This window comes from Physeter macrocephalus, chromosome 10, assembly GCF_002837175.3.
Source record: "Physeter macrocephalus isolate SW-GA chromosome 10, ASM283717v5, whole genome shotgun sequence".
NCBI lineage: Eukaryota > Metazoa > Chordata > Mammalia > Artiodactyla > Physeteridae > Physeter > Physeter macrocephalus.
In genome coordinates, this window is record NC_041223.1 from 9408039 (window position 1) to 9424594 (window position 16556).

At 39.8% G+C, this 16556-nt stretch overlaps 1 protein-coding gene across 1 annotated transcript in view; it reads right to left on the minus strand.

Moving 5' to 3' along the window:
- SNX9 (sorting nexin 9) overlaps positions 1-16556 on the minus strand; it is a 95275-nt gene that overhangs the window by 11106 nt on the left and 67613 nt on the right. The window contains exons 10-13 of the mRNA XM_024122591.3: positions 10689-10819; positions 4384-4487; positions 3094-3197; positions 584-661 (exon numbers count right to left, since the gene is read on the minus strand). Of these exons, the coding sequence (XP_023978359.1) occupies positions 584-661; positions 3094-3197; positions 4384-4487; positions 10689-10819 (417 nt within the window). The remainder of the gene's footprint in view (positions 1-583; positions 662-3093; positions 3198-4383; positions 4488-10688; positions 10820-16556) is intronic.

Consider the following 16556-nt stretch of genomic DNA (forward strand, 5'->3'; position numbering starts at 1 on the left):
CTCCGCAGCGGGAGAGGTCACAACAGTGAGAGGCCCGCGTACCGCCAAAAAAAAAAAAAAAAAAAAAATAGAAAACAGCTAACTTCTTCTTATAAGTGATGTCAATGGAAATGCACAAGGAACTCAAAATACCACAAGTAAGACATACGATATGGGATAAGTTGAAAGCAATTATGAGTTATGGAGAGACATAAAGCAACATGAACTTGTTACTCAGTAAAAATTTTTCCTCCAAATACCTTGATAAGATCTGGCTTCTGACAGTCAGACTTGACTTCAGAGTTTGGCAGTGAGACGAAGCAAGGGCAGAGTGTCACATACCATAGCGGCCTGTTTTACTAAAACACAAGAGCTATCTGAGCCCAAGAAAGGCAAAGAAGCTAGCAAGAAAAAACAAATTATAACAACCCACCACTTTTCTCAAAAGTAGTAAGGTGAGGTTGCAAAAGTCCTCAGTGGAGCAGATTAAACTTCACTGATGAGGGTGCTTAACTGCAGTTATTGTTTGTTTACAAGAGCTGAGGAGGCCGGTCTGTGTGAATAAGACACTCAAGGCCCAAAGAATAAATTTAAAAAGAGGTACCTTGATAACCACTAGAGCTGAAGACTGTTGCTAAACTCTGCAAGGCCTTGCCTATCTTCTGATACTCCTTGGGTAATGCTGAAAGAGAAAAAGGAAGAAATCATTAACTAGTCCTCTGAGCAAAATGAAATGGATCCAATTATTTTCTAAAAGTACTATTACAATAAGAGAAATTTGAAACGATTCAAAATAGTCTATATTCTTAATAAAATATTCATGTAAAATGACTGTTTTTAAAGATCAGTGATTGTTTCTTCAATTAATGTTTTTAGGTTTAAATTAATCAAATGTTCAATTAATGGCGGACACTATTATTATGAACACCACCACCACCCACATTCTCATTGACTGAATGAACTCAAAGCGCACCAGGAGCTCGCTTAGAAGATGACGTCTAGGTTAGAGTCCTTTCACGTATACCACCCCAAACTGACCATCACAACAACCCCCTCTACCGACGCAGGTGCACCATCTTCATTTCATGGGTTAGGAAAATAAGGGTCACATGGCTAAATGGTGCATCTGGCACTTGTGATTCCTAATCCATTGCTTTTCCCACTCTGCTGTGTACTAATGAATGATTATTTGCAAAACAAAAACAAAACTGAAAGCAATGGGGTGTGCAGAAAAATGGCAGTGGCACCTCACAGGATCAGGGAAGAAGGATTTTAGTTTTCTCATCTGTATAATAATAAGATTAACTAAATCATCTCTAAGGCTCCTTCTAGTGCTACAATTCTAGGCTTCTGGGATCACTTTGGAGAACTTTCTAGAGAAGAGTCTCGTATCTTAGGCTACCTTTTTTGCATCTATACATAGTCCCCTGAAACACATCTGCTGCCTTTCAAAAGAAACCATTACTTTCATTTGAAGATAGTGTTATATTAATAAAGAAAAATGATTCAAATGTTTCTTTATAAAAATCTAAGCCAGAAAAACTTGACATATGGTCTATAAGCTGTAATAATCAGGAAACACGAATTCAAACTATATTAGCTTAATTTTAATAAATTGTTCACCCTCTTGTAACTCAGTTTTTGCAACTATACCAGGGGTTAAAAATACTTGTCATGTGCTTCACCATGTGGAGTGTGTGCTAGCTTTCTCACTTCACAGATTAGGAGTTTTAAAAAATTCTTTTGTGAGAAAAAAGAAATTATGCCTGAATCAAATTCTAAACAAAATACTTCAACCCCCTTTCCCTGCAAAAGAGAGCAGCCTAGAGTTACCACTATTTCATAAATTTGGCCCATGGATATTACAGGACATGGAGCTGACCAGATGTTAGACATAAGGGATTTGATTCTTTAAAAGAAGCCATAATCCCAGATTTTTTGTGATCTCCTTAAAAAATCTGATTGTAATATTTGCTTGCACTCAAATTTTTCTCAAAAAAAGGTTAACAGCTGAGTTTACAGTTAAAATTAATTATTTAAAAAAATTCAATTACTTCATTTACATTTTAGAGAAGTGTCACTCCCCTTTTTGTCCATGAGTTATTCCCTGTGACCAAAGGCTTGAAACGGATTTTGTTTTCTGATGTTGCATTTGTATACATTATGTTTTCAGGCTCAGTTCTATTTTTAGTATTTCTTTGCCTTGGGAAAGGAGCAACTGTTATTACCCCTGGTGTCTGCCCCTCAAGCGTGAACAGCTGGTACATGACAAATGGTTCTGTTGATATAAAATATCATGTGAATGGCGGAGGGCCACTCAGCGTAAGGCCTGGCTTTATCCTCCAAAGGGCCAGCGAGGAAACATTTTAGCCTTTGTCAGGTGGCCAGTTCCTGTTGAAAGTACTCAACTCAGCCACCCTCAACATGACAGGAGCCAAGGCCTGATCCCAACAGCTGGACGCCTGACTGTGTGCGCTTCTCTCCCGGCCTATCTGACGCCAGAGTGGCACGGGTTTGGGGAACACAGGAAAACAGTTCAGCAGAATGACGGTCTGCAAACAAAGGAAGGGAGGGAGGACAGGAAGTTCTTGAGGATGTAGAACAGCAGGCAGAAAGCAAGGGTGACAGCGCCACCTTCTTCTCAGCAGTATGCGAGTCTGACCCATGTATGCACTCTCTGCTATCACCTACCACTGGTTTTGCCTAAAAATTAGAGCTTTAGTCAAATATACAACTTACTAATATTCATCCATCTTACCAAACGGATGAATATTAAAAAATAAAATCATGAGATTAAAAATAACCACAGGCACTTTCTAAACATGCAGAAAAGATTCATCTTCCACAGATGACAAACCCCAAATAACTGGAAATATTTAAGTGAACATGGTGTTTTTCACAGGAGTTCTTGAACTGGCTTTGTTTGAGCCAATTTTCTGTCGTTAAACGAAGGTTGAGAAGTGAGGTTCCTCCAAGAGCTGTGGGTATGACATTACTTTGGCTCACTAAGCGCATTTCTGTTTGAGGTGGTTCGGTTCCCCAGGGTGACAAAGGTCACAGCAGAGGCTGCACTACCACCTACAAAAGGCAGCAGTGGCCAAGGACGGCACTTACGTCCTGTGCAGCGCTTCCAGTGCTCCTGCCCCACGGTTAGCAGCTCCTTCACACCATCATCCATGGCTTTGGTGAATTTACCGACAGCATCACACTTCTGTTCTCTATGGGGCAAAAACATGAGGAGGTGGGTCCTTGACTTCACTATCAAACATCCAAGCAGTATGAGGTGTAAGGAGAAAAGTCCATGTGCTCAGGGGAGTTCACACCAAACGTGACCACAGGTACTTGTTTCTTGCTTTGTAACAACTGCACTTTCACTAAATTAGTCTTAAAAACAGGCTGGATTCGGGTTTTTAAAGAACTACTTCAAAATCTGCCATTTATATTTTGACTCTGCTTCCTCCCCACCTCAATTCCTTGCGAATTTTAACTAAAATTATTCTAAAGTAAGTGAAATCTGCAGGTACCACTGAATCTATAAAAACATAGTACAGGTTGCTAATGGTAGTTGTTCATTCATTCCAACAAGTTCTTTAATGAATCAGAGAAAATACCCTAGACGCGTAGCATCTAAGTGATACTGAACATACCAGCTACTTAAGGATGTAAAAAGTTTTCACCAACTTGAAAAAATCATCACAAATACACTTTTAAATGAAAAAAGCAGATTATAAAAGAGAATGCACAGTGTGAGGTCACTTTCGTTTAAACAAACAATTTTTCCTTCAGATACAAATGAACAGAGGAAGGTTTGGAAGACCACTGACCTAGGTCAACATATTAACATTGATTTTTCTCTCTGGGTAGCGATAAGACTATCTATATATTTGGTAACACACAAGCAATGATTTTACGTTAAGAAAAAAGCTTCTTAAAATAAAAAAACAAAAAAAGCCTAAGATCTCTTATTAGTCTTTATGCAGCAAAGGAACTACTCCAGATTTTCAACCAAGCCTACGTTAAAAAGAAGATGACAAGATTAAAAACAGGATATGCAAAAAACAGAAAAATCAGGTTTGGGATTGCCCCCTTCAAGGCGATGTTCAGAGAGATTTCTGTCTTGTGGACCATTCTGTGGGTGCCACCCTGTCTCATCATACTTTACTGGACATAACTACTAACCACAATGTCAACTATGAAATCACTGACTTCAAGGTAAAAAGGAAGCAGACTTTAACTGATGTTATGGTTAGAGAGACAGTGTTTCATGTACAAACGATGCTCTCCTGTCATCTGACTACAAACCCCACTCATTTTACACACTCTAGTCTGACGCTTGGCCGAGACCTGTAAGCAAAGGAGGCGGACTCAGTTTGGGGAGAAGGGAGGTTTGGCAGCATCTCTTACATTTCTACTAAGTCCAGGTCAGGTGCCTCTGGTTCCATGGTGGAAAATATCATAACTCCCACCAGCTCATCTTTCTCAGCCTTCCTTTTCCCAGTTTTCCATTCCTGTAAATAGGAACATTATAACGTTAAAGTGGAGAGCAGAGCCAAACTGGTCTTTCAAACTTCCCTCCTAGAATCGGCTCACTGTCATCTTTATCCTTCTAACTTTCAGGAAGCAGTGCCCACACCACCTCCCTCTGCAAACGCGCCAGGCACCTATAGATCTCCAATGTCATCTCATACATAAACACCGTCACTGCACAGAACGGTCCTTATGAACCCAAGTCCTTCCAGAGTGAGGTGACCCAGCAACTTTCCTTTCCCAAGGCCCACCCATATAAACACACCCACGAATGTGACAAAGTGCCTCAAGTTTTTAGGTTGTTTTTTTAAAAAGATTAAAGCTTTTCTAAAATATAAGATAGGAATCAATATTATAAACTATTAAAAAATTATTGCAAGTTACACACACACACACACACACACACACACACACAGTACCCAAAGCAGAAATACACAGTGCAACAAATTCTCACAAAGTGAATTCCTGTGTAACTACCACCAACGCCAAGAAAGAGAAAAGAGCTAGCATTTCCGAAGCCCCTGTCATGTCCCTTCCCAGTCACTACCCCTTCCGTCCCCTACAAGGGTAACCATGATCCACTCCTTTATGGTTATCATTTCCTCACTTTATAGAGTTTCATCATCTGAGTCCCTACACCATGGTTTTGCTAGTTTTATTAACTAGCTAAGACCCTACCCTAAGCATTCTTTTGTGTCTGGCCTCTTTTGCTCAACCTACACTGAGAAGCTACATTCATACTGTTGTTACACTGTAGTTCATTCATTTCACTGCTGTATAATATTCCATCGAATGACTGTTCCCCAATTTATTTACCCCATTCTACTACTGGTAGCCACCCCCAGTCCTGGCCAAGTTACGGATTAAGCTGCTGTGTACATGTCTCCTGGTGCATAACGTGCATGCGTTTCTGTAGGCATTTACCCAGGAGTGGAAAGTTGTTCAAATTTAAATAGATCATATGCCAAACTGCTTTCCAAACTGGTCTCATCAGCTTTCACACCCACCAGCAGTGTGCGTGAGTCCCAGAAACTCCTCATCTCACCAAGAAGACAATTGGTATAGTCAGTCTTTCTAATTTTAGCCCTCTGGCAAGTGTATTCACTGTAGTTTTAATTTGCATTTCTTATTACTCATGAGATTAGGTACAATTTATTGGTGATTCAGATTCTTTTGTGAGGTACGTTACCAAACCCCCTATTTTTCTACTGTTTTACCTTTCTTATCAGTTTGTATGGGGTTTGCCCATCTTCTAAAATCCAGCCCTTTGTTCGTTATACATGTTCATATCTTTGACTTGTTTTTCTTTTTTAATGACTTATTGTGATAAACAGAAGTTCCTGATTTTAATGTAGTCTAATTTGTCTATCTCTTCTTGTACGGTTAGTCAGTTTTGTGCCTTATTTCAGAAATCCTTCCCTACGCTGGGGGTATGAAGATTTTCTCCTACGTTAGCTTCTAGAAGCTCTACTGTGTTGTCTTTCACATTTAGACTTGTGAACCATCTGGAATTAATTGTTTTAAAACTTAATACAATGGAAACTTGCCAAAAAAAAAGTAGAAAGAAAAGTACTTTAATAAACCCCTATAGATCCAGCTTCAAAAATTAGCAACTTTTTACCAATCTTGTTTTATCTAGTCTCCCCCATCCTACTTTTTTTTCTTGTTTCTTTTAATGGAAATCTCAGATATATCATTTCACCCGTAAAAACTTCATTATATATCTTTAACAGATAAGGCCATGTTTTAAAAACATAACCACAATACCAATATCAAACCTAACAAAATCAACAGATTGTTGTGAGGTAGTGACCACATTTCATTCTTCCCAGTGATGCCATCCAACTGACTGAACAGGCTGAGCAAAAGAGGCCAGACACGAAGGAGTGCTTAGGGTAGGGTCTTAGCTAGTTCACAAAACTAGCAAAACCATGGTGTAGGGACTCAGATGATGAAACTCTATAAAGTGAGGAAATGATAACGAAAAAGGAGTGGATCATGGTTACCCTTGTAGGGGACGGAAGGGGTAGTGACTGGGAAGGGACATGACAGGGGTTTCGGAAATGCTAGCTCTTTTCTCTTCCCCCATTGTACTCAGCACCATCTTTGTCATAAATCAAGTGTCCGTTCTATTCGGTTCTATTGGTCTGCTTTTAAAATCATTTTAGCTTTATAATGAGTCTTAACATCCAAGAAAGTCCTCTTCCCACTTCATCCTTTTTTTAAGAGTATCTTGGCTATTCTTGGAGCTTTCATTTTCTACATATGACATCTCTTCAGTTCTTCAATCCATGAAACACAGTATTGGAACACTTATTTAGGTCTTCTTTTATTTCTCTCAACAGTGTTTCATAGTTTTTTATGTAGATCTACATTTTCCTGTAGATTCTTTGGGATTTTCTATGTCCAACCATCTATGTGAGCTACTGTTGCCCAGAGAATCACAATTTTTAATAACTTTTTAGTTTTATACTGTCATTTAGCAGATGAGGAAATTGTGGCCCAAAGAAATTAAATGCTTTGGTCAAGGTCACAGAGGTAGTTAGAAGCAAACCCAAGACTAAAACTGAGTGCCCTGGCCCCAAGTTCTTTCTTTCTTCTCTTATATCAAAAACACCAAAAAAGGTCTAGATTTATTATTTTTAATAATAATATTCTGCATAAAACACAACCTTTAGAAGTGCTTCCTAAATAGAATCCTTGACAAATCAATCGAACAAGCCCTTGTTAAAGTGCTAATGGGTAAGCAGTAAGGCACCAACTTGGACAGGGTTCCCTGTAGTTCTTGTAACTCTATTACTTTTTCACACGTATCATTCACCACGAAATGCAAAAAGACTACAAATGTTTAAGTGGAATGATCTCTAACCTATAAATTACACCAGGCATGACCAAACAAATGATCCCATACAGTGGAAGACTAAGGTGACGCACGGCTATTTCCAAAGCAGATAACAACAGTGAGGTGACAAGCAGCCAATTTCCTGTTGATTTGCAAAAAAAAAAAAACCAGATAACTACTGGCAGAATGACTGCCCATGGGGCAGGGGCAGGGGCAGAGGCAGACCTGGACTGGAAAAACAGCGTGGCTCTGAGAAAGCTGGTTCAATTCCGAATCTACCTTTCCCTTCATTACACTCTTTACACCGTAAGGTCAATATGTGATCATAAGAAATCATTCACACTATTTCCCTGACTTCACGCTGATAATATCCTACACAGTTTGGGGTCTATCCTATTTTTAAAAGCATCTAGGAAAAAGTCCCTTATTCTATCATATCCTTCAGCCCTGCCTTCACTGGGCCAATCCACTCCCGGGTTATGGGAAACCATTTTGGCAAGCGCTTCCCTCACGTGCTGTGACTGATTTCCGATTGTTTTAGAAACAACCAACTAACCGACACAACTTAACTCCTTTTAGACAAAAAATTGGTGTGAATGTGGTAATTCTCAACATCCTCTAAGATTATCATAACAAAATGTCCTACCTTTTCATCTCGGAAATTTAGAAATTGCTGGAAAAGCTCACTTTCTGAGATTACTGGGTGACGACACATCCTGGTCATCCACGCCTGAAGTCTCTCCATGCGCATCTTGATAAACTCTTCTTCAAAGCGACCTGCAAGAGACATGCCGGGAGTAAAATGTGCAACTCTGTCAAGGATGAATCACTGTTACCCCAACTGAAAGACTGTTGATGCAGCTACTGGCTACTTGGAGAGAGTTATTCAGTAAAAGCTGAATCGTGGTACTTTTTCACTAAGCTAAAAACACACAACATAGTGGATGCTCAAAGACCCACAGGAAAGGTACTCAACAAATTTGAAATTTAATGGAAATCTCAGATATATCATTTCACCCGTAAAAACTTCATTATATATCTTTAACAGATAAGGCCATGTTTTAAAAACATAACCACAATACCAATATCAAACCTAACAAAATCAACAGATTGTTGTGAGGTAGTGACCACATTTCATTCTTCCCAGTGATGCCATCCAACTGACTGAACAGGCTGAGCAAAAGAGGCCAGACACGAAGGAGTGCTTAGGGTAGGGTCTTAGCTAGTTCACAAAACTAGCAAAACCATGGTGTAGGGACTCAGATGATGAAACTCTATAAAGTGAGGAAATGATAACGAAAAAGGAGTGGATCATGGTTACCCTTGTAGGGGACGGAAGGGGTAGTGACTGGGAAGGGACATGACAGGGGTTTCGGAAATGCTAGCTCTTTTCTCTTCCCCCATTGTACTCAGCACCATCTTTGTCATAAATCAAGTGTCCGTTCTATTCGGTTCTATTGGTCTGCTTTTAAAATCATTTTAGCTTTATAATGAGTCTTAACATCCAAGAAAGTCCTCTTCCCACTTCATCCTTTTTTTAAGAGTATCTTGGCTATTCTTGGAGCTTTCATTTTCTACATATGACATCTCTTCAGTTCTTCAATCCATGAAACACAGTATTGGAACACTTATTTAGGTCTTCTTTTATTTCTCTCAACAGTGTTTCATAGTTTTTTATGTAGATCTACATTTTCCTGTAGATTCTTTGGGATTTTCTATGTCCAACCATCTATGTGAGCTACTGTTGCCCAGAGAATCACAATTTTTAATAACTTTTTAGTTTTATACTGTCATTTAGCAGATGAGGAAATTGTGGCCCAAAGAAATTAAATGCTTTGGTCAAGGTCACAGAGGTAGTTAGAAGCAAACCCAAGACTAAAACTGAGTGCCCTGGCCCCAAGTTCTTTCTTTCTTCTCTTATATCAAAAACACCAAAAAAGGTCTAGATTTATTATTTTTAATAATAATATTCTGCATAAAACACAACCTTTAGAAGTGCTTCCTAAATAGAATCCTTGACAAATCAATCGAACAAGCCCTTGTTAAAGTGCTAATGGGTAAGCAGTAAGGCACCAACTTGGACAGGGTTCCCTGTAGTTCTTGTAACTCTATTACTTTTTCACACGTATCATTCACCACGAAATGCAAAAAGACTACAAATGTTTAAGTGGAATGATCTCTAACCTATAAATTACACCAGGCATGACCAAACAAATGATCCCATACAGTGGAAGACTAAGGTGACGCACGGCTATTTCCAAAGCAGATAACAACAGTGAGGTGACAAGCAGCCAATTTCCTGTTGATTTGCAAAAAAAAAAAAACCAGATAACTACTGGCAGAATGACTGCCCATGGGGCAGGGGCAGGGGCAGAGGCAGACCTGGACTGGAAAAACAGCGTGGCTCTGAGAAAGCTGGTTCAATTCCGAATCTACCTTTCCCTTCATTACACTCTTTACACCGTAAGGTCAATATGTGATCATAAGAAATCATTCACACTATTTCCCTGACTTCACGCTGATAATATCCTACACAGTTTGGGGTCTATCCTATTTTTAAAAGCATCTAGGAAAAAGTCCCTTATTCTATCATATCCTTCAGCCCTGCCTTCACTGGGCCAATCCACTCCCGGGTTATGGGAAACCATTTTGGCAAGCACTTCCCTCACGTGCTGTGACTGATTTCCGGTTGTTTTAGAAACAACCAACTAACCGACACAACTTATCTCCTTTTAGACAAAAAATTGGTGTGAATGTGGTAATTCTCAACATCCTCTAAGATTATCATAACAAAATGTCCTACCTTTTCATCTCGGAAATTTAGAAATTGAATTTCCTGTTGATTTGCAAAAAAAAAAAAACCAGATAACTACTGGCAGAATGACTGCCCATGGGGCAGGGGCAGGGGCAGAGGCAGACCTGGACTGGAAAAACAGCGTGGCTCTGAGAAAGCTGGTTCAATTCCGAATCTACCTTTCCCTTCATTACACTCTTTACACCGTAAGGTCAATATGTGATCATAAGAAATCATTCACACTATTTCCCTGACTTCACGCTGATAATATCCTACACAGTTTGGGGTCTATCCTATTTTTAAAAGCATCTAGGAAAAAGTCCCTTATTCTATCATATCCTTCAGCCCTGCCTTCACTGGGCCAATCCACTCCCGGGTTATGGGAAACCATTTTGGCAAGCGCTTCCCTCACGTGCTGTGACTGATTTCCGATTGTTTTAGAAACAACCAACTAACCGACACAACTTAACTCCTTTTAGACAAAAAATTGGTGTGAATGTGGTAATTCTCAACATCCTCTAAGATTATCATAACAAAATGTCCTACCTTTTCATCTCGGAAATTTAGAAATTGCTGGAAAAGCTCACTTTCTGAGATTACTGGGTGACGACACATCCTGGTCATCCACGCCTGAAGTCTCTCCATGCGCATCTTGATAAACTCTTCTTCAAAGCGACCTGCAAGAGACATGCCGGGAGTAAAATGTGCAACTCTGTCAAGGATGAATCACTGTTACCCCAACTGAAAGACTGTTGATGCAGCTACTGGCTACTTGGAGAGAGTTATTCAGTAAAAGCTGAATCGTGGTACTTTTTCACTAAGCTAAAAACACACAACATAGTGGATGCTCAAAGACCCACAGGAAAGGTACTCAACAAATTTGAAAGAAAATTTTATCTCAATATGAAAACTTTTCTCTTTCTTATAAACTAACAAGCCAGTGCCTATCTGGCCATATGAAGCCTTACAGGCAAGAAAGGGGTGATAAAAATGGAAATTAATATGCAATTCTTACAAAGTATGTGAAATTTCTATATTTATAAAAATGTGTCGAAATGCAACATAATCTCAGCTATACAAATTTAGATTTAGTATTTCTGAAAAGTAACTCAGAACTGTAGTTTTCTTCCTGTTTTGTTTTTTAAACTAATTAAATGAAAAACAGAAAAAGCAATTTTTCCATGAATGCAAAAATGAAAGTGATCCCAGAACTTAATGACCATCGTAAAAATAGAGCTTAATGGGTGATATTTCTGTTCTAAAAGTGGAAAATTGGCTTAACAAACCTGACATACCAAACATCAATTGAACAATGAGAATTTTTATAAGCCTAACAAACAAAATCACTATCAGTTAAAAGGCTTCTGGAGATGGCAATTCTGGCTACAGCTGAGTGCAGAGGAGGGGCAAGACAGGTTCCACCCACTTTCATGAGTTTCATCAAATACTGGACCTGCTCAAGGTAGAGAGAAAAGGCAACTTTCAAAAAGGAGTATATTCACTACCAAATGTAAAATAGATAGGTAGTGGAAAGCGGCCACACAGCACAGGAAGATCAGCTCCGTGCTTTGTGACCACCTAGAGGGGTGGGATAGGGAGGGTGGGAGGGTGACGCAAGAGGGAGGAGATATGGGGATATATGTATAGCTGATTCACTTTGTTATACAGCAGAAACTAACACACCATTGTAAAGCAATTATACTCCAATAAAGATGTTGAAGAAAAAAAAGAGACGAGTATATTATGAAATGAGGTGTTTACTACACTCCTTCCTAAGAGCACCAGGTGGGGAACACGTTTTCTAAACTAGATCTAGGAAGTGGAATGTGGAATCAATCCGTCCTCCTCCCCTTAAAGGCTGTCCAATGGTTAATGAATTAAAAAAACGACTAAATGAAAACAAATCCCCCACACACTCCCCTGCCCCCCAAAAAAGGAAAAAAAAAACCCTATATATCCCAGATTACTCGACAGAGTGGAACCCGGGAACAGCTTCAACAACCCAAATTAGTCTGTGACAGAGTCATCACAAGCATGCCTTGCTTTTAAACAAAATAATAATAACTTTTTTGAAACAACAAAACAAAAACTAATTTAGCTAACTGCTAAACCTAGTCCCCAGAAGCAACTATAAAGCTGGACAAAATCCACAAAAATAAGGGCTCTGGAAATCAACCAAAGGCAAACAGCCATGTGAGAAGTGTTTATGCTCCCAAACTGCTGAACTTCAGGCCAGAAGAGTGGAAATCTGTGGCGTTCTGGCCTGGGGCTGCACCCCTCTCCCTCTATTCCATTCTATTCCATTTACAGTAGAATCCTCCCCATGAAATTCTTACATATTAATCTAGGAAAACACGTGCAGAATCTGTATGCTGAAAACTACAAAACCCTATATGAACATCAAATATGATATATGTATGTTCTTAGATTCGAAGACTACACATTGTTTTCAATTCTCCCAAAACTGGTCTATAGAATCAATGCAACTCCAATAAAAATCCCAGCGTGGGGGCTTCCCTGGTGGCACAGTGGCTGAGAATCTGACTGCCAATACAGGGGACACGGGTTCGAGCCCTGATCTGGGAAGATCCCACATGCCGCAGAGCAACTGGGCCCGTGAGCCACAATTACTGAGCCTGCGCGCCTGGAGCCCGTGCTCCGCAACAAGAGAGGCCGCGATAGTGAGAGGCCCGCGCACCGTGATGAAGAGTGGGCCCCACTTGCCACAACTAGAGAAAGCCCTCGCACAGAAATGAAGACCCAACACAGCCATAAATAAATAAATTTAAAATCCCAGCATGATTATTTATAGATATATGACTAGAAATAATCATCCTCTTAAATTTACATGGAAAAGCAAAAGAAAAAGGATAGCCAAAAACGATTTTGAAATAGAACCAAGTTGGAGGATTTACACTACCTGATTTCAAGACTTACTGTACTATAAAGCTACACTAATCAAGACCGTGTGGTACTGGCAAAAGGACGGACACATATATCAATGGAACAGAATAGAGTCCAGAAATAAACCCACACAAATGTGTTCAACTGATTTTTTGACAAAATGCAAAGTAAACTCAATAAAGAAAGGATACGCTCTTCAACAGATAGTGCAAGAACCACTAGATAACCAGACGTATTATAACATATACCTGTACCACCTCACATCTTATACAAACCTTAACTCAAAATGTATCATAGACCTAAAACTACAAAACTTTTAGAAGAAAACATCAGTATAAACTTGGGTTAGGCAAAGAGGTCTTAATCATGATACTTAAAGCACAATCCATAAAAGAAACAACTGACACACTGGACTTCATTAAAATTAAAAGGTGTTGTTATGCAAAAGACACTGTTAAAAGAAAGGCCACACCTGGGACAAATTATTCGCAAATCACATTATTTGTCAGAGGATATGTTTCCAGAATATATAAAGAATCTTGTTTCAAAATTCAATGATAAGAAAACAACCTAATAAAAACATGGGCAAAAGATTTGAAAAGATACTTTACCAGAGAAAATTTATGGAAAGGAAATAAGCAAATGCAAAGATGCTCTACACCACCAGTCATTAGGGAAATGCAAATTGAAACCATGAGGAGACAACACCACTACATTAGACTATTATACTTACTAAAATAAAGATAAACAGACACTATCAAAAGTGCAAGTAAGGATGTGGAGCCCCTGACAATCCCATCCATTGCTGGTAGGGATTCCAAAGTGGTACAGCCACTCCAGAAAACAGCCCGGCAACTTCTTAAACATTAAATAACATATACCTACCATATGACCCAGTCATTCCACTCCTAGGAATTGATCCAAGAGAAATGAAAACTTATATTTATACAAAAACTTGTATGTAAATGTTTATAGCAGACTTATAAATGGCCCAAACTGGAAACCCAAACATCCTTCAAAGAGTGAGTAGATAAGCAGACTATGGTATAGCCAATACAGTGAAATACTACTCAGCAATGAAAAGAAACAAACTATTGATACTCACGAGAGATGAATCTCAAATGCATTATGCTAAGTGAAAGAAGCCAGACTCAAAAGACCCAAAAGCCCAGCGACATACACACTATATGCTTCCATTTATAATGATCTTCTAGACAAGGCAAAATTATAGAGACAAAGAACAGATCAGTGTTGCCATGGGTTAGGACTAGGGGGAGGGGTTGAATATAAAGGAACAGCACAGGGACATTTGAGGGAGGTGATAGAACTTTCTGTATCTTGAATGTAGTGATAGGACTGTGGTGGTACCTGTTAAAACTCTTAGAACTGTACACCAAAAGGAGTGAATTTACTATATATAAGTAACAAAAAAACGGAGCCTGGACTTTCCCTAAGAAACTGCCAAGTACAAATAAGTACAAGTTTCCTTTGATGAGAAGAGTATTATAAATCCACATAAATCAAAAACTCCTAAAAAGTGGCCAATGGACAGTTTGATGGGTCTAGACCCTCCTGTATACTAAAACACTTCAAATTCTACACTTACTAGGGGTAGAGATTAAGCACTACAGAAGCGTAAGCTGTGCAGAAGATGGCCCACGTCATGGACAGAAAAGACCCTGTAAGTCAGCACGGACCTAAGGGCTACACCGAATTCCCCATTATGAGCAAGTAAATTATACCAAGAGTTTATAACCTACTCATTGGTTGGGATTAATTAATTACTGACTCTTATTCCTCCTGAAATTTTTTCTGACACAGCTGGTTTATTTACAAACTGTGACTTCAGATGTTACCTTGTGCTTGTTAGGAATTTCCTATCAGGTTCCAGAGAATTAAAAAAAGGGAGAGGAGAGGATTTTTCCCTGGTGGCGCAGTGGTGAAGAATCCACCTGCCAGTGCAGTGGACACGGGTCTGAGCCCTGGTCCGGGAAGATCCCACATGCCGCAGAGCAACTAAGCCCGTGAGCCACAACTACTGAAGCCTGTGCGCCTAGAGCTGGTGCTCCGCAACAAGAGAAGCCACCGCAATGAGAAGCCCGCACACCGCAACGAAGAGTAGCCTCTGCTCACCACAACTACAGAAAGCCCACGCGCAGCAACGAAGATCCAACGCAGCCAAAAAAAAAAAAAATCAGTAAAATACATAAAAATAAATAAAAAAGGGAGAGGAGGGATTTCCATTTCCCCATTTTCTAGGACCCTTACTTAGGTTTTCACTAAGTATGGGAATATATCAGTTTGGCAGCCAGAAATAAAACCAGATTCATTCATTATTATTCCACAAAGAACAAAATCTATAAACAAATAAAAAATCTTAGCTGTAAGCTTTTCATGGATGGATTATCAAATCCACAGAAATGTCATGTCATCATCTATTTGGTATTCCTTTTTCTTTTCTCCAGGATTTAAATGAGACAGGAACATATATAATAATGATCCTGTGGGCATCTCAGGCAGGAGGCAAACAAGAGAAGGGGGAAATAAAGTGGCTCCTGGGCTTTTCTGTTTCCTTGGCACACGTCCCATCAGTGAGTGAATCAAAGCTCAACTTTCTTCAGACTGAGGAGCTGTTGCTTCCTTGCTTTTCTATGACATCCTCCTGGCTTCAGGCCTGACCTTTTTTTTTAAAAAAAATACAAACCTTACTATGGGAGAACCGTGACTCTATGACACTTTAAGATAGTCATGGGTTATTTGATTCCGAATAAACAATGTATTAAAACCTAAAAAATAGGAGAAACCTCCACGACTCTAAGACAGCTCATTAATCCGTTTATTTAAACACCATGGGGAACATATTATGCTAATCAAGTTGATAAAGGAGAGCTTAAAATTCAGGAGACAGTCTGAAATTTGAAAATGTGGAGAAAGGCAGAACTTAAGTTTTCATGGAAAGAAATCTAAATTTTTGAAAAGAAAGCTGTGACTTAACAATAAGGATGACAGAAGGGAGGGACAGTGAGTATATGAACTGGGCACAGAACCAGGGGTGGGGTGACACATGAGTGGCAGGAAGCAGCCATCTACGCCAACCTGGCCACCCTGACAGGGCTGCCACTCAGCTGCCCCGGCTCCAAGAGGGACTGCCTGGGAGTCACCCCACCTGAGGGCGAGGACGTGTCTGCCAACCTGGCAACGCAGTCCCCACTCTCCGTTCTGCTACGACAAATTGAAAGTTTTGAAAAGTTTTCTCCCCAAAATCAAAATCAAGTTCTTTCAAAACAAAGTTCCCATCTCCTCAAAAAATTTCAGAGAAACACAAACATAAAACAAAGCAAAGCACAAGTTTTTTGTTGTTTTTTTTTTTTTTTTGCGGTACGCGGGCCTCTCACTGCTGTGGCCTCTCCCGCTGCGGAGCACAGGCTCCGGACGCGCAGGCTCAGCGGCCACGGCTCACGGGCCCAGCCGCTCCGGGGCACGTGGGATCCTCCCGGACCGGGGCGCGAA